Source organism: Vombatus ursinus, unplaced genomic scaffold (assembly GCF_900497805.2).
Source record: "Vombatus ursinus unplaced genomic scaffold, bare-nosed wombat genome assembly UNPS02014785.1, whole genome shotgun sequence".
Lineage (NCBI taxonomy): Eukaryota > Metazoa > Chordata > Mammalia > Diprotodontia > Vombatidae > Vombatus > Vombatus ursinus.
This window is the reverse complement of record NW_020954563.1, coordinates 11,170,411-11,189,122: the sequence shown is the minus strand read 5'-3', so window position 1 is coordinate 11,189,122 and position 18,712 is coordinate 11,170,411. Positions and strand designations below refer to the sequence as shown.

Here is an 18,712-nt window from a genome sequence, read left to right as displayed (position 1 = left end):
AGGGGAAGGTCACCTTTTCTATCACCAGTATGATTATGCTTTGAGTCCTTGGTCCTAATAAGGGGATGGGGGAAGGGCTGCCAGGGTGCTGCTCCCAATTTCTGAGGACATCCTATGTCCTATCTCATTAAAGATTTAAGTCCAAACCCTCCTTTCTCCCCAGAACCCAGGACAGTTGCATTGAAATCCTACCTATGCTTTAAAATCCAACTCAAAAGCGATCTCTTCCTGCAAAAGTTCCTTTATGTATTATGGCTCTGTGCCTAATGCATCCACTAGTTTAAGCTCCACAAGACCTAAGACTTAACTAGACTTTGTATTTCCCCCCAGTGTAATAGGCAGAGCACTGAACACAGAAGGCATTTAAAGTTCCATTTATATATGTATAGTAACAGCCTCATATAATGATAGTTTGGGGTTTGTAGTCTGGAATTATCCAAATCCTGTCTGACACTGGGGCAGCATGTATGACCCTGGTCAAGTCATTTTAATCTCTGTGCCTCAAATTGCTCCCAAACCAAAGTAATTTTCCTTAAGTGAAGTTTTGGCCATGGATTCCCTATCAACCAACTCCAGTGACTTCCTATTGCTTTTAAGATAAAATCTAAACTCCTCTGTTTAGCTTTCAAAGCCCTGTACAACTTGACCCCAATCTTTCATTGCAGCCTCATTGGACATTTGCTGTTTTTTTTTTTGTTGTTGTTTTTTAAGAACCAGTCAAATTGGCTTTCTCTCTGTCCTTCAGCCCTGACAGTCCATCTCTAATTTCCATGTCTTTGCCTAGGCCATCCCCCATACCTTCCCTCCCTCCCCCTCAAAGCCCCTTTTCCTTTAAGATGCAGCTCAAGAATCATCTTCTGCATGAAGCCTTTCTGGGTTCCCCCTAACTGCAGGTGCCCTCCTTCCCAAACTAGCTTGTCTCTAACTATATGTTTATGTTTCTTAATTTCGTATTTATGCTGTGTATATATTTGCATGTATTTGTCTCCTCCATTAGAATGTAAGCTCCTTGAGGGTAGGGATTGTTTCATTCTTTATCCTTGGACTACAAGCACCTGGCTGTTGTAGGTACTAAACAATTACTTGTCAACTGATATAATGTGTGTATGCAAGGAAGTATGTATGTACGCTTGCAAAGATGGGTATAATGCAAAAGCCCGCCCCAGGTGGTGACTTGGAAGCCTAGCCGACCTGGGTCCCTGAAGAACATCCTGGGTGGGTGGGGCTTATCATACAAGGTCCAAGGCATTCCAGAGCCTAGAAGCTGGTCGTTCAGTAACCACACTACCAGAGCAGCTCCCTAAGAGAAGACAGGGGCATGGCTAGGGGCTAACCCCTAAAGGGGGAGGGGGATTCTGCAGTGACCTCCACTGCTCTTTCCCTAGCTCTGGAGAAGTGGTGCTGGACAACTATCCAGACTCCCCTCCCCATCCTGAAAAACAAAGCTTACCCAGAACAGCCCAAACATCATCAAAATATTTATTGAAACCAAAGCACAATAAGATAATGAGTCTGAAAGGCAAATCTGTGGCTGGGAAGAGGACTGGGTCCTATAAGCAGCTGGCCCACCCCCCCAAAGACAAAAAGCTGGCACCAAATGTGCTGCCCCTGCCCCCACAGACCCTAAACCTAAGCCTCCTCCAGTTGAATAGGGAGCTGAGAGGACTGGCAAGAGGTAGGCAAGCAAGGATCTGCCCCTGAAACTTCCTCCTTTTGTTTTAGATAGTCTGACTCCTCCTTCTCCATTATCTCCTCTTTCTTGCCCTGCCTAAAGAGAACCCCACCCCAAGCAGGCCCTGGTCAACCCAGACAGGGTCCTTTCCCCTCCCACCAACCAAATGGTGATGGGGAATATGGGAAGGTAAGGGGAGGAGAGGGAAGACTGTGCCCTGAACCCCACAGAGGAGTTTGGTTAGGCCTCAGTGATGGGGGCTGCATCCTCAGAGGCTGGTACACACCAGTCCAGGGCAGAGGCAGCAGAGAACTTGGGGACAGAGACTATACCTCCTTCTCTCTCTCCAGCCCTCCCTCCAAAAAAAAAAAAAAAAATAGCCCAAGTCAGGCTTTAGGCCAGAAGCAGAGTATGGACCTGAGACTGCTTTAGGCCCGTGCTAACTTAACTCTCAACATCACATGGTAGGGGTGGGACAAGAGAGCAAGATCCCTCTATCCCACCCCAGAAGAGTCACTTCTTTGACTCTCCTGTCTACGAACACAGGCTTCTCTTACTGTGTCACTGCTTCCTCCACCAAACTTTGACAACCTCTGCTCTAACCCTGGGGCCCACGCTGACTTCCCCATTGTACCCAGGCCCCAACAGCCCAGCCTCCAGCTGCAGCTCCCGATCCTGCCTTAGAAAGCTGACCAGTTTCTCAGTGCAGCCAATTCCCTCTGTCCTCCTCCTTTCACTGACCTATACTACTTCTCCTATAGTCTCTCTTTGCTCCTGGCCTATAACTCTTTCCTTCCTTTATTTATAAATAAATAAAATCAGACTTTGAAATATTTCTACCCAGGTGACCAAGGGTAAAGGGATGAACCCCTTTTGGACCTAGCCTGGCCCCTCTTCCTTCCTGACTGGCCGTCCCTCTACCTCTTCCTTTGGGCCCAAATGGACACGCATGAGCCATGTGGGCCTCTGCCCCCCCCAGCGATGCTGGTTCCCCAGCTCCCATTCCACCTGGGAAGTGGGGGCCGGCCATGGCCAACTTCAATAAATAAATAAGTTTGCACACACTGCGTTTTAGTAAAGCTTTGCAACAAATAACCTTTTAAGACGACAAAAGTGCTCTCTCCATGCAGCCTGGGCCCCCAGAAAGGCGCGGCAGCCTTCTACCCTGCACCAGCTGGCTGGTTGGTTGGGGGAAGGACTCCTGGGAGGAGGCCACACAAGCCCTCACCCCCTGACCTCTGAGCACAGGCAAGGCTCTGAGGAGGGGTCTAGGACTTGGGTCCTGGGAAGGACCAGTGGTCTCTAAGACCTATATATAGAGAAGATGAGCAAAAGTGCACTTAACGCTCCCATCACACACAAGCACCCACACCCACTGCTGGCTTGTTCCCTCCCAGGGCATTCACTGGGTCCTCTGACTCCCTAGAGGGGAGAACTCCAGCCCATGGAGGAGACCAGGCATGGGTAGGGGGGGAGAGGGGACCAGAGAAAGGGGAAATAAATTAGGTGGCTTTTGTGACAAAATGAGATCATTGGGGTAGACTGCCTGGCAGGGATCTCTGGATCCCCTCCTGGGAAGTCATAGAAAGGATGAGGTGGGGGAGAGGGAGATGGGCCTGGGGTTACAGCAGCTTTGAGGATCTCCAAGCATGTAGGAAGGGAAAGCTGATAATGGCCTCAGTAATGGCCTAGTTAAGGGATCCCAGCCTGACTGCCTCACATGCTTCCCTCCATACACAAGGACACCCATCTGGCAGCCAAGCCTCACCAGGATTCTGACCCTTTTCAGATGACTCCAGTCATCCTCCCTGTCACTGTGATGTCTCCCTCTACACTCTGAGCCCCTTGACCTATTCTTGGGCCTGGGGAGCTTCCTGTTGCTTTGTGTCAGAAATCCAGGGGGGTAAAGTCCCCAAAGTCACAGTCAAAGAGTTCCCTGATGCCCTCTCCTTCCTCCAGGCCAAAGTGATAGTCCTGGCCCTGAGGAGGGGAGAGGCTGATGAACTCATCTGGCAGGAGACTGGAGAAATCCTCCTTCACCTGCTCCAGGAGGCTGTCCACAGACACTAGTGGGGACAGGCGTACATCTTCTGCTGAGGCTCTGAGGGATGCTGGGCTTGCCCGGGACAGGAGGTGTTCTGGAAACAGAGAAGCAGGGCCCATATTATAGGATGTCTGCTGTGGGGGCAGGGAGGAGATGAGGCAAGGATGCCGCTTTCCCCCTCTACCCCGGTTCAGGGGGGCAGCCCTGGCCTGACTCAGAGAAGCATGACACACATGAACGGCAAGATCCCTTCCCTTCTAAGTTCTACTTAGCCTCCAAGCCCACCGTCCTCCCCACATCAGAGGGACTAATAAAAATAATAAAAGCCCTGATCTTGGTGCTGTTGGCTAGATGTTGAGGCCTTCAGGCTAGATACCGGTCTGAAGCTACTTACCCAGCAGAAAGGGGAGGATGAGGAAACCCAGAGGGTGGGGAAGTAGGGTCTGTATTCTGTTCCCCTCCCCCATGCCAACACATCCTAAAGGCCCCCTCAATTCTCTGCCCCACGCACCTTGCTCACTGGCAAGCAGGGGCAAGGTGCCTTCCTGTGCTGAGGTTATGAGGGGGCTGGCAGGGGGTGGTGGCGGCTGTGCTGGAGGGGTGGGCTCCAGACTGAGGCCAGTCTCCTCAGGAGGCACTTTACAGGGACTCTTCACCGGACTGCACACATCAGCGCTTTCCTCAGGGCACAGGAACACATCGATGGGCCCTCGGCTGCTTTTCAGAGAGATCTGGTACGCCTGGGGGTAGATGGGGAGGATGGGCCGTTAGAGGCCCAGAGAACAGTCGCTTGTACCTGTGCTGGTTCCACAGGAGCAGAACAGCCCCAAACAGAGCCAGAGGTAGAGATGGGAAGGAAGAAGCAGAGAGGGTGATTCTGAGAAACACTTTGGCCAAATGGGTGTGAGAGACTGCTTGGAGCCCTCTCACGGCCGCTGGTGCCCACCCTGAGGCGGAGGCTGCAATGACTTAGGAAGAAAGCCGCAGGCTGACCAGGTCTGATCTTTGCTGGATCATTGGGTCCTTCTGCACCCTGGCCACATCCTCCCTCCCTGACCAGGGCTAGGAGGTAAGAAGTCAAGCACACGGATAGGGAAACTGGGGCCTTTTGACTGAGTCCAAGTTTTATAGAACAAATCCTTTTATTAAGGGGATTTGCTCTGTGAAGTTTGGATTCAGTCCACCACACCAAAGGACCTAGAAGGCCACATGTGACTTCGAGGCTTCAGGTTCCCCACTCCTGGTTTGAAAGTGAAAATTATCTTTCACAACCTGACTAATATGGTTACATTTTACATGATTGCACATATATAACCTATATCAAATTGCTTACCACCTTAGGGAGGGGAGAGGGAGAAAATTTGGAACTCAAAATTTTATATAAAAAATGAATGTTAAAAATTATTTTTACATATAATTAGAAAAAAAATAAATTACCATCTACTGGGGGAAAAAAGAGTGGAGATTACCCAGTGGTAGAAGTATGACACATATGAACTGCAAAATCCCTTCCCTTCTAAGTCCTACTTAGCCTCCAAGCCCACCGTCCTCCCCACATCAGAGAGACTAATAGAGCAGCCTGATTTTGGCGCTGTTGGCTAGATGTGGAGGCCTTCAGGCTAGGTACCCACCTGAAGGGAGGGGTACTCAATGAGTCTCATCAGATTGGGGGTGAAGGGTCAGGATTACCTCTGCTGGGTCTGCCGCCTGCAGCTGTGTCTCTGGCGGGGCCTTAATCACCATTACCATCTGCTCTGCAGGGTCTGCTATACTGCGTAGGTCTTGGCAGGTCACATAGGCTAAGGTGCACTTGAAGGTCAAGGATCATGATACCATGGTGTCAACCACACCCCACTTCAAGCACAGAAAACTCCCTCCCAGGTGACTCTCCTGCCCCTCTGGAGGGGCCCTCCAGAAGGAATGATCTAGCCATGACCCTAGCTTCTCCATTCTGTACCCTCTCAACCAAGCACAAGCCAGTGCAGTCTAAAAGGCCCTAGATGGAGAGCTAAGAGATGCAGGTTCTACTCTTGGCTCTAATACTCACTAGCCATGCGACCTCAGAAGCATCACAGAACCCCCATGAGCTTCCTTCTCTTCTGTAAAATGGCGGTCCTAACTCCTGTCCTAGCTTCCTCACAAGGAAGCTCTAAGACTCCAATAAAATACCAGAAGTTGGAGCACTTAATGAGTAGCTCAGGAGAACATATAATAGATCTCATTTTAGTAAAGCACTTGACAAAGTTTCCTCATAAAATTCTTGTGGACAAGATGGAGATAGGAGCCATGTGACAATAAGTAGGTTAGGAAGTGGCTGGCTAACCAAACATAAACTAGGGAGAGGGGATATGTCTGTCCATGGGCCTCTTCCGTTCAACAGCGACTTGGATGATGATGTTACATGTCACAGATTTGAGGAAGACATGTTGCTATGTAAAAAGAGTTAAAAATCTGAATGACATGAGAATCCAAAAGGATCTCAACAAGTCATGGCAATGGAATGAGCAGAATAAAATGGAAGTGAATAGTAACGATTATAATCCTGTACATGGGTGATTACCCAAGTACGGGATGGGAGAAGCACAACAAAACAGAAGTTTGTCGGAGAGGAAGGCCTTGAGGACTAAAAGCACTGGATATGATGGAGAGGCCAAACCAAAATCTAATGCAACTTATTTTAGGCTATGGACATGGTTTCCAGAATGTGGGAGATGAGTCCTACTACACTGAGGCTTCCCAAGTCAGGCAAGACCTAGATAGTCATGGTCAGTTCTGGGAACCGTATTTAGGAGGAATTTTGACAAGCTAGATAATGGGGACCAGGAGGAGAAGAAGAATGGAGGCCAGGCTCTAGGAGGATCAGTTGAAGAACTAGGGATATTTAGTGTAGAAGAAATCACACTTTGAGGGATGGGGGTGGGTAGAGGTCAATTGTTAATTGTTTCATTCGTGTCCAACTCTTCTTGACCCCTTTTGGGGTTTTCTTGGCAAAGATACTAGAGTGGTTTGCCATTTCCTTCTTTAGCTCATTTGACAGATGAGGAAACTGAGGCAAACAGGGTTAAGTGACTTGCCCAGGGTCCCACAGCTAGTGAGTGTCTGAAGCCAGATTTGAACTCAGGGAGATGAGTCTTGCTGACTACAGGCCCAGTACTATCCACTTCACTACCTAGCTGTCCTGGTAATAGAATAGCTCCCTTCAAATATCTGAAGATAGTATCTGGTAGCCAAGACTTTCCAGAAGGCAGAAGTATGACTAATGGTTGGAGACTCCAGGGAAGATCTGAGGTCACGGTCAGGAAGTAACGAGAGCTATCCAGCTACGGAAGGAGCTGCCAGGGGATGCTAAGCTCCTCATCAATGCTGGGGATGCAGAAGCAGACTTCAAGGATGCTGCATGTGGGGGTCACCTCTCAGGCAGGGCCTGATGTCTAAGGATGCCAGATGATGTCTAGGGAGGTCCCTTCCAGAACTGGAGCCTCTGATTCTGAGTATGAGGAATCAAAAACCACACCATGAGTCACTATGACTCGACTCCCACTGCCGGCATGCTTCCCCACAAGGATATTGCTGATTGTCGGCATCTTCAGTGAGCAGTTTGAGCTGAACAGTGCACATCTGGATCAGGTCATCCAGCTGCCTCTCAGCCTCCTGGAGATGATGCAAGTCCTTGGCCAGCATCTGGTGCTTGCTGGTGTTAACGGCTATGGAATGGTTCCCCCTGGAAGCAGAGCAGGGAGGAAGGGAAGGCAGATCTGTGAGAGGGGCTTCCCCTTGCTCCCCTCTCTTTCTGGGAGCAGCTAGCTATTCTGGTCCTAGGCTTGAAGGGGGAGTGGGGGAGGGCAGAAGGGACGACCATCTTGGGGTTTCTTAGGCTCACGGGACTGTCTCAATTCTCCCAAAACCTCCCAGGTCCCAACAACCAGCTGTCCAGAAGGGCTCCCATTACCGCCTTCACCCAGTGTGGGTTTCTTAAGGTCACTGAGATAAGCAGGTGGCTGAGATGGGAGGGGGTAGCAGCAGCAAAGCTGGGCTGGCCTCACCCACATGCCACCCCTGGAATTGCAGTCCTTTCTTAGAATCCACAAGGGAGAGAAAGCGTGTGCCAAGATCCTCACTTCCCCTCAACTCCCAGGAAGCCAGACCCAGGCAAGGTGCAAGAGTCTGGCCACAACTGCTCTTTCTGCCTGCTGAGGAGTCCCCCGGCGGGTACCCCTCAGACACAAAGCCCTTTTGCTCTGTCATTCTCCCCTATGCCCTGTTGTCTGGCCAGCTGCCTTGCCCCTTCTCTTAAGTGAAGTGCTGCCCGTCTGACCCTTTCTCTGGCCTCCCCATTGCTCTTATTAAATGCTACAGCAGGAAACACTGGGCTGGGCATCGAGACATCTAACTCTTAGTCCCTGCCCTGCCAGGGACTCAATGTGTGACCTCAACGAAGTCACTTTCCCTTTCTGGACCTCAGTTTCCTATCTATAAAATGAGGGAATCAGACTTTAATTTCTAAGGTCCCTTCCTACTCTGAATTTCTGTTTTTGTCACTCTATCTCCACATAGCCAGTATCCCTGTCTTCCACCACTGTCTTGATCACCATAATAATAATAAGGTAACATTTATATAGCACTTATTATGTGTCAGGCACTGTGCTAAGTACTCTACAAACATAACTTCACTTGATCCTCAAAGCTATGAGAGGTAGGTACTATTAGTTTCCCTATTTTACAGTTGAGGAAACTGAGTCAAACAGAGGTTAAGTGACTTGCCCTGAGTCACACAGTTAGTAAGTGTCTGAGGCCAGATTTGAACTCAGGTCTTCCTGACTTCATGCCCAGTGCTCTATCTAGCTGCCCAAGCGCATAGCTCTCTAATCATCCCCGGCAACCTCTCCCCTAGTCAGGGTAGGGACCTGGAAACTATCAAGAAAAACAGCCCTAGGTCTTTCCACCCCTCTATCCTTCCCTAATCAAGTCCATGGTCTGGGCAAGGCAGTGGGACCCAGACATAGCTGTGCTGGGGGGTGGAGGGATGGCAGGAGAACACCCCACCCAGCCCTTCCTGGGACCTTGGCACCTACAGCCACTGGATGTGGTTCTTGGACTTCTTGGTGATAAGCTGGATGCCTTCGAGCACATTGGTGATGTCATAGATGCGCCGTTTCTGCACCTTCAGCACCTCCGCTGCCCAGTTCAGGTCCACCACACCATCTGTAGACTGGTTCAGCAACTCCAGGAAGCGTTTGGTGGTCAAGTTCAGTGAGGTCTCATAGCGAGACTTCTCCCCTGGGGACTTCACACCTGTTGGCAGGGACCAAGGGCCCAGGCTCAGTGCCCACATCCTCCCAGGATGCCCCACCCTTGGGCAACAGCAGGGGCAGGGAAGCTCCCCCAGATATGATCTCCTGGGTCTGCAGGGCTGGAAAGCTGCCAAGACCAGGATCCAGAGGGCAGGAAAGGACTTTGTCCCACTTCAAGGGCTCATACACATTCTTCTCCTCTGTTCACAGGGCGTCACCCAGGCAGAAAAGCCCCCTGTGTTGACACACCCTACCCCAGCTCTGCACTAACCACAGAACTTCCTCCCTGGGCTGGGTAACCCTGTCTGCTTCCCCTAGGGCTCAGATCCTTAGGCCAGGTAACTAGTGCCAGGCTCCTTTGACTGCCCCTTGCTAGGGACCCTCCCTGGCTCTCCTGATCCAGAGCCCAGTCTACCTAGGGGTGAGGGGGGTGAGCGAAAAGAGCCAAGTTTTCAAGACTCCTGCCTTCTGTCTAGCTTTGGCTCCTCATAGCATCACAGTCCACTAGGGAAGGGGAATCAGAGCTTAGGAGAGAGGCCCTGGCACTGAGGGGCTCTTTCCACCGCAAACAGCACCCATTCACTGGGAAGAGAGACAAGAAACCAGAGGCCCCGGTTCGCTTGAGTTCAGTGTGGGGACACTGGCTTCCCAGTGTCCTGAGCAGCCTAACCAGGGGGCCAGAAAGGGGGAGCTAAGCCGGAGAGTCTGTTCGGGTAAGGAAGGCTCATACCTTTGCCAGGGGGTCTAGGCCTGGCCCGGGCTGGCTGGCTGCCTTCAGCTATGTACTGATGGTCTGTTTCCAAGTCCAGTTTCCTTTTCACCTGCAGCACAGGGGAGAGGAAAAGAGAGGCCTCATGAGGGACCCAAGGAGGCCCAGGAAGGGGGCTAGAAACCTGTTCTGTCAGCGTCTTAAGGGCTGGTGATAGGACTCCCCATCCTAAGAAACAACTCAGTTTCTCCTCATTGACATTGGGACTAAAAAAGCTGGCCCATTTCCCTTTAATGGATAACCAAAGATTCTTCCCCTGGTCCCCTGTTCTCAAGAATTTAGGTGATGTGGTAAGAGTCCAGGGGACACCCTAAGAACAAACATGGGCCAGGACTGGGTGGAACGGCAGGATCCCAATCTATTCCACGCCCAGTCAGACCAGTCTAAGGTAACCCAGGAATCCCTGGAAAAGAGGAATGGACATAGATGCAGCCTGCGCCCCATCTCGTTTCTTCACCCATCCCACTCCCCAACCCCCAAATGTGAGGATGGTTCTGGGACACAAGGTAGAGAGGGGGCCAGGGAATGACCACGGAAAGCTACCCAATCAATAGGTGTTTAGCAAGTGGCACTATTGCAAGAGAGGGAGGAGGAAAGAAAGAAAACGGAAGAAAAAGAAGAAGCAGCAGTCCCTGCCCTCAGGTAGCTCACATCCTACAGGGAGAGACCACCCTTGGCCTCAGAAAGAGGTGGCAGGTGGGACACAGAGGTGTAGGGGCTCCTGGGGGGGCGGGGCATCCAGGAAGGTTTTGTAGGCCTATATTCTAAAAAAGGTTTTTATTTAGCAGGAAGATGACAGTCCTAGGGGAAGAGCTTTGTGACCTTGGGCAAGTCACTTGCCTTTTCTAAGGCTGTTTTCTCATCTGTAAAAGGAGGTCCCTTCCAGCTCTGAGAGTCTATAATTCTTGGTAATGTAGAACAACAGAAACAAAGGTCCCAGGTTCAAATCTCAGCTCTGCTATTTACTACGTGACCATGGGAAAGTCACTTCTCTCCTTTCTTGTCTTTAATTTACTAATCTGTAAGAAATCCTGCCCTAAATTGGATTCTGTTGGGGAGTTCTAGCCAGCAAGGTTGGAACCAGATTTCAATGCCTCTATGGGCAAACATGGACACTGAGTTCCTATGCTGGCACTTACACAATGAAAGACTTCTCCTCTGGACATTTCTCCTGCTCTACATAAGGCATGACAAGAGGGTACCTCGAAGGAATCCTAGGACCACATATTCAAAATCAGAAGGGGCCTTAGAGGTCAACCAGTCCGCCTCTCTCATTTCATAGGGGAGGCAGAAGATAGGTAACACAGTGAATAGTTTGTTAGACTTGGAGTCAGAAAGATCTGAGTTCAAATCCTGCCTCAGACACTTTCTACTCAGGCATGTCACTTAACCCCTCTCGGCCTCAGTTTCCTAATCTGTAAAATGGGGGTGATAATAATAGCACCTACCTCACAGGGCTGTTGTAAGGATTAAATGAGAAAACGTAAAGCGCTTTGCAAACCTTAAAGTGCTCTATAAACACGCTCCTATTATTATTATTGTTGCTATTGTTACAGATGAGGAAACAAAGACCCCTAAGTTAAGTGACTTGCCCAGGGTCACAGAGAACACCTCCCCATTTACTTAATACTTGGCCTTAGAAGCCTGGACATGCCGCTTTTTCAGGAAGGTCTTTTCGAGCTCCCATAGCCCTGACAGTCTGAGTACTTCTTCCAATATAGCTTTGTGTCTTACTCTTACTGCTCTAGCACAGGGCAGGAGACAGCCCAGAATAATGGATCTAGACAGGAAAAGGTCTTGGAGGTCACCTAACCCAATCCCCTGGTTTCATTTTACAAATGAGGAAACTGAGGCCCAGAAAGGTAAACTGACTTGCCCGGGTCACCCAGGTAGTGTCAGAGGACCAATTTGAACCCAGGACCTCTGACCTCAGAGTCAGTTTTCTTTTTATTGCTATTCTAAGATGAAGAGTCAGATCTGGGGTCTAGTCATGCCTCTGCTACTAATTCACTGTCACATAAACTCTCTGAGCCTCAGTTTCCTCATCTGTAAAACAGATAGGAGTCCATATCCTGTCTCCCTCAAAGGGGTGTTGTGAGCCTCCCTTAAGATAACAAAAGCCTCCAGTGGCAGGCACTGGATGGATAGGCTGTGAGACTAGGCTAAGCTCCTTGGGAGCATGAAACTGCTGATGTGCTCAGAAGGCTGAGGGATCCTCTTAGTGACTGAGGCACCTGGAAGGAGAAGCAGAGGTGGCAAGCCCCATTAAATGGCACTGACAGCTGCTGATGCCTAAAGCATTCATTAATTATAGCACTTAGTGCTATGAAAGGCCAGATGACCTTCTAGGGGCAGCACAGCAGGCCAGGTGCCTCTCTCCTCAGGGCCAATACAAGGAGGGGCACCACACTGGGATCTGTGCTACCCAGACCTCATTCTACACTGAGCACAGGGTTGGGGATGTCCAATAAACGTTATAGCTGCTCCTGAGGCCTGGCTTGGATAGCCCCAGGCGGGGATCTGCCCGGGAGCATGGGACCACCACCCTGAGTCACACAGTCTTTATCTGTGAAATGGGAATATTTCTAAGGTCCAAGGCACCCCGACCTTAGAAAGCATTCAGAAGCCAGAACTAGGAGTGATTGTCCAGTAATGGGGGCAGACATGCAGATTTCAGCTCAACTGAAGGAAGAAATTCCTAAAAATCCAAAGTCCTACAGTGGAACAGGCTGCTCCCATTCTGGGCCTTATTACCTCATACCCAGACTACCACAGCCTCCTAACTGGTTTTTTCCTCTCCAACCCTGCCTGTAGAGAATGCCAGATCAGGTTCTGGTCATGCCACTCACCCCTCTCCTCACAAATCTTCATGGGCTTCCCACTACCTCCTAGATAAAGAAGTCCAAACTTCTTAGTGTAGCATTCAGAACTCTGCCTCCTCTAGCGATAACTTGAGCATCCAGCCTTATCTCCCCATGCTCCCCTCTACCAGATAGGCTGACTTATGGCCCAAGTTTTCTCCACTTAGGCTATATCTCAACTCCTGGAAGTTCTTCCTTGATCCCTCCCATTTTGCTTGTTGACCGCTTTTCCTTCTTTCCAGAACCATTCCAAGGACTCCCAGACTTCAAGTGTCTCTCTGCTCCTGGCACACTCACAGTCCAATTGTAGGCCCTCTTTAAGTCCTTTATATACAAGGGCCTATATATGCAAGCCAGAACCACTCCCTAGAGACACCACTAGTAGTAATGATAACTCACATTTATATGGTGTTTTTAGGTTTACAAATTGCTTTACATATATTATTTCATTCTGGACATGGGATCAAGAAGACTTGAATTGGAATCCTGCCTCTGACCCTTATTTGCTTTGTATGGACAATGGGCATGGGCAAGTCATCTTTCTTAGCCTCAGTTCCCTCATCTGTAAAATGGGGGTAATATCAAATAATAGGAGTTATCTTTGCAAAAGCTATAGAAATGATAGCTACTGTTGATGATGATGATAACACCAAATCATAACACCAACCAAAGACAGGGCAGTGGGATTCTGTGATCTGGGATGGCAGGACAGGGCCAGGCATCATGGAGGGTGTGGAGGAGACCTATGGCCAGAAAGCCAATGCCTGCACACGCTCCCAGGGCTGACATTTCTCGCCCACAGACACAGAACAGGTTTTCCTTCTGTGCTGTGGTGATGGGAGGAGGCAGGGTAGGGCAGGGCAAGAGAGAATCTGTATTGCTACACCAGAATGATATTGATTCACACACCAACTAGGGACCCAAAATAAATAGTATCAAGTATGGGTGGTGGGCTCGTTCCCCTGAACACCCTTAATCCTTTGTTCTAGACTCCCCTCATCCCAGCAGTCTCTCTGACTGTGTGTCCCCTCACCCCCTAACACCAAGGCAACCTGGGCTCTTTTGCCTCGGGGCTGTAAGGCTCCTGAGCCTGGGTACCCAGAAAATGGCACAGGAGAGTTTAGTTATGGCAGAATTTATCACTAAAGTCCTAAAAGCAGCAAGAACAGAGGAAAAGGGGAGGGCAAGACAGCATCAACCCCAAGCTCCAACTACAGGGGGCTGTTCCAGTCTCTTTCTCTCAACCCTCTTTACCATCCTAGCCTCAGACTCAGTCTGGAGGCAGGGAGATACCAAAATGAGGTGGCCTCAAACAGTTGAGGCAGCTCCCCATACAAAGGCTGAGCACTGCCACCAAGTAGCTGTAAGCACGGGGAGGTCTAGCTTCTTCCCACTCTCCCCTTACTAGGCCCCCCAAAACAGAGGGGAGGGAGAAAAGGAGTGACGTCAGAGTACATATAGAGAAGGCATCTGTGTGACAGTTAAGGAGACTGGAGAAGTAGCTTGAAAGAGGGTCACACAGATAAGCAGTAGAAGTTAGATTAGAACTCAGCTCCTAACCACAAATCTAGGGCTCTCTCCTCTATACTCTGATGCCTCTCTGCCACTCCCCACCACTATCTGTCCCCTGGGAATGCAGTTCATTTTCCAGTTCAATAAGGGAAGGCAGGAAAGGCTGTGAAACCCATATGGCAGACACTCAGGTGGGCATGAGCTAGGTCAGCAGATCGTTTGTGGGATCTCTTCTTCCTGACCTCCCCAGAAAATCAAACTTAGCAGGGCACCTTATCACAGCCCGCAGTAGGCGTCCGCCATCTGATTTCCAGACCTTCCATGACCTCTATTCAAACAACCAATGCAGTGTCATCCCTTAGCATACCTCCCCCCTCCCCCAGCCCAGCCCGCCACACACAAACACACATACTACAACCAATCTGAATCACTGGGCGGCTGCTGAGGAAGGTCCTAGATTTCAGGAAGTTTTCCCAACATGATTGGTGCACCTGTGTAATTCCCTTTTCTTAACACTCTCCAGGGCCAAGACTTTCTAAATTTTTAAGATAGGTTCTGTTTGGGGTTCTACAATCCAGTAGCCTCATCAACACCCCAGACATCCTTGGGGAAGTCCCTTGGAAAGGCCCTGGGACTCTGACTTGACCACAAAACATGTCCTAGGAATCCCAGGCCAAACTCAATTTGTCCAGTCCAATGTCCCAGGTACAGAGGCCAGCCCTCCTAACTCCCCCTTTTCCCACACCAGTCCCTCTTAGCCAGGACCACCAACCTCCAGGGGTCTCAGTGCTATCAGGACTAGAGATACTAAGGCCAAACCCAGGGCCTGGTGAATGGCTTAGAACAGGTCTCAACCGGAGGGAACCCAACTAGGTTCTACAGGTTCAGAGAGAAAATGGGGGGGGGGGGGGGGGGGAAGGGTAGCCAAGATGCAGAGGGTGGGGGAGTACTTGTCACAAGCAGCTCAACTGCTCCCTCCTGCCTCATTCAGCCCTTCCCCCAGCCACCACACCACACCACAGAGGCCAAGGACCAGCTCAGTCACCCGTTCCCTTCCCCTCCCCCAGGGGGCCTAGGGGAGCTGAACAAGTTCACTGAGCATTTAGACACTATGGCAACAAGCCCCTTGAAAATATGAAGGCAGGTGGAGAGGGCCAACAGATGGAAGGGGCAGTAGGAGGGAGGAGATCAGCTGCCACTCCAGGCTGTACCCTCACTCCCCAATGGGGGAGAGGCAGAACCCATTCCCGCCCTGCAGAGGCCTCACACAAACAGCACACTTCAATTCTGGCCCATTTTAGGGGGCAGAGGGAGCAAAGCGGCGAAAGACACCTATACCTGGGTACCTTTCAAGTGCCCAGAGGCACTCAGCAGATTTTACAGAGGCACTAAGTGGCCAGCTGCAAGCACAGGACCCCACAGCATCCTTTTCTCTCCCTCTTCTTGAACCGATTATGACACCTCCCCCCCCCCACACATACCCCAGCTCTTGCAAAGAGCACTCCTTCTGTCCCATAGCATGTAGTCACTCTTGGTGACACAAACCCACCACCTCCTTTTACTGCCACCAGTGATGTGGTTAATAAAACAGGACTTTGAACAGACTCAAACACTGTCACCCAGGGTTCATCCTTAATCTCAGCTCTGCCCCAGGCCACGGGCTGCCCTTTGGCAGGCAGAACTAGGTTTCTCCACTGAGCAAGGGGTGTTGGGAGTGCCTAGAGAAGGCCAGAGACCACCGTGCGGTGGGAGTAGAAAGGCCACAGTCAGCCAGCTCTCACCGCCGCCCCCCTCCCCTCCAGCCTCGGCCTCCGAGCTCCAGGCCACGGTCTCTGAGAGGGCAAAGGTACAGCGAGTCCCCAGCGCCGTGCGGCGGCCGCTGCTCGGCTCCACCCCGGAGGCAGGCGCACTGCATGGGGGCTCCCTCTGGCGCAAACCCATCCATCTGGTACAGCCGATTAGGACCCCCCCCGCACCCCCCTCCCGCAGAGCCGCCCTCCTGGGCGTGGGATCTGCCCTGGAAAGCTGCCCGGAGCCCCTGGCGCTACGGTCGGGCCCTGGAGATGCATGCTCACAGAGATGCCCGGGGCCGAGGCCCGCCCATGGTGCTGAGAGGGCGGGGAGTGGAGTAGTTACCGGAGGCCGGCCCAGGGCAGGCCTGGGTCCGCTGGCTCCAGGCCGGGGCGCCTGGGGCGTAGCGAACAGCAGCAACTCGGCCTCTCGGGGCCCCTCGGCGGTGACGGGGACGGCGGCGGCGCTGAGCGAGCCTTCGTCCTGGGTGGAGATGATGACGATCTGCTGCTCCAGCAGCTGAAGCCCCCCAGCCCCCAGCAGGGCCTGCAGCTCCGCCACACACGTGCCGCCACCGCCGCCGCTGCCGTCCAGGGCCATGGCGGCTCCGCTGGCTCGCTCGCTCCCCCGGGCGCCGGCTCACATCCCAGGGACAGGGACTGGCCGGCGGGGCCGGGAGAGCCGGGGCGGGGCGCGGCCCGAGGCTGGGCGGGCTTCCGCGGTCGCCGCTTGGGGCCCTATCCCCTGCCGGGGGTCTCGGCACTAGAGCCTGCTCCAGATCCCAGATCCATAGTCCCCGGCTCCACCCGGCCTGTCGGGCGAGGGCTCAGGGCCCCGGACTGGGGCTGGGGCGCAGGCTGCTGGAGACTCCTAGAGGGCCCTGGCCCATGCGCGGTCCTGGACTCCGGGGTTCAGCAGCGATCGGATCCGTACAGACGGATGGAGCCGGGGCGGGAGACTGAAGGACAGAGCAGGGGCCGGGACTGGGGCCGGGGCTGGGAGCTTGTTTTGGTCTCTCCAGCTGATCCCCGCAAAGTCCCGGACACTTTTACGCGCCAAATCCTTTTTGCCGCGAAAGGGGCACGAGCCGGGTAGCGGCGCTCCCATTGGCTGGCAGTTCCGAGATTGATACAGAGAAGCGCCGGCGCCGAGCCCTGCTATTGGTTACGGCGCGCCGGCCCCGGCCTGCGTGTCCGAGGGGGGCGTTCAGCACGTCCCCCACAACCAATCATCGCCAGGAAAATGCGCAGGCTTTGTCCGGGAGGCGCGCCGCTGGGAAGCCGCGGACTCGGAAGCTCAGGTTCTGCCCAGTTCTGCCCTGCCCAACCCCGCCCCGGGGAAACCAGCTATTGCTGGAACCCTCCCACAAGACCCCCAAAGTCCAGACATCACCTCCACGTCTCCTTCAATCCCGAGAAGCCCACCTCTGCACGATACACTTCCGAGATTCCCTCCACCCCTTCACCCCGCGCCTTCCCATATCAACTCCACAAGCATTGCAAAGCGTCTATTTAGTTGAGCAAGCATTTATTAAGCGTTTCTTGTATGCCTGGCAGGGGCAGCTAGGTGGTGCGGTGAATAGATCTCGGGGCCTGGAGACGGAAAGATCTGTGTTTAAATAAGAACACTTAGTAGCTGTGTGACCGTGAGCAAGTCACTTGACCCCTTTTGTTGTCGTTCAGCCCTTTCAGTCGTGACCCCATTTGGAGTTTTCTTGGCAAAGATACTGGAGTGGTTTGCCATTTCCTCGTCCAGCTCATTTCACGGATGAAACTGAGGCCAATAGGGTTAAGTGATTTGCCCGGAGTCACACAGCTAATAAGTGTCTGAAGCCAGATTTGAACTCAGGAAGGCCGCCACTCTACTGAATCACCCAGCTGCCCCACTTAACCCTTGTTTGCCTCAGTTCCCCATCTGTAAAACAGGGACACACTGCAGAAGGAAATGGCAAACGATGCCATGGACAAAGTCATGGGTTCACAGTAGAGCTGCACACATATGCCAGGCATTGGACTGAAGGTACAAAGAAAGGCAGAAACAGTACCCGCCCTCGAGGAGTTTACATTCTAACAGGGGAGACTACATGAAAAGAACTATATGTACAAGATAGATACTTAGAATACATGGGAAAGGTAATTGGAGGAAGTGAGAGGTGGCAGAAGGACCAGGAAATGCCTCCTGCAGAAAGTGGGATTTGAGCCCAGTATTAAAAAGGGGGGAGGGATGGCAGGAGACAGCAGCCAGGAGAGAAGACTCTCCAGGCATGGGGGACAGCCAAGGTAAACACATGGAATGCAGAGATTCATATGAACTCTGTAGGAGTTTCTCCCATAGACCTTTCAGATACTGACAACTAAACCCAAAGACAGCACCCCCCTCCCCAGGCTTGTCATCTGAGAAACACCCTCCCACTCCCCAAACTCAGAGACTCAGTCCAAAGACACCCTCCCCCAGAACCCTCAGCCCAGGGACATTCCCCAGAAAAAAACTCAAACTTGGGGACCCAAAGACTCCCTCATGCCAGAAACCAGAATCACAGACCATCACTAAACCCTGAAACACCCCACATATGGACCCCCCAATACAGAACCTCCACTTCCACAGATACACTACCACCACAGATGCCTGTCTCACAGACATCAGTCCCTTTTGACCCAAGAGACAGCTATCCCCCCCTTCCATTTAACCTACAGGCCCTCAATTCTCAGGATTCCTTTTTTCCTCTTTTGAAAATTAAGACATTAAGACAAATTAAGATATATCCTATTTAGG

At 51.8% G+C, this 18,712-nt stretch overlaps 1 protein-coding gene across 1 annotated transcript; it reads right to left on the bottom strand.

Annotated features, from left to right (window-relative positions):
* Positions 1–1,498: 1,498 nt before the first annotated feature.
* On the bottom strand, positions 1,499–16,540 carry E2F1 (E2F transcription factor 1). The gene is made up of 7 exons (XM_027867026.1): positions 16,286–16,540; positions 9,738–9,828; positions 8,789–9,008; positions 7,285–7,437; positions 5,406–5,520; positions 4,228–4,456; positions 1,499–3,810 (listed from the first exon to the last, which is right to left on the bottom strand). Exons 1-7 carry the CDS (start codon positions 16,538–16,540, stop codon positions 3,560–3,562), a joined length of 1,314 nt encoding a protein of 437 aa, XP_027722827.1. The 3' UTR covers positions 1,499–3,559.
* Between the last annotated feature and the right edge of the window lie 2,172 nt (positions 16,541–18,712).

Bases quoted from the DNA above. Each gene is read 5' to 3' on its own strand.
- E2F1 (XM_027867026.1), bottom strand. From the start codon at position 16,540: ATGGCCCTGGACGGCAGCGGCGGCGGTGGCGGCACGTGTGTGGCGGAG. The intron at 9,009-9,737 runs GTATGAGCCTTC...CCCTGCCAACAG, and splicing joins GCCTAGACCCCCTGGCAAAG to GTGTGAAGTCCCCAGGGGAG. The intron at 7,438-8,788 runs GTAGGTGCCAAG...CTCTGCTTCCAG, and splicing joins AAGAACCACATCCAGTGGCT to GGGGAACCATTCCATAGCCG.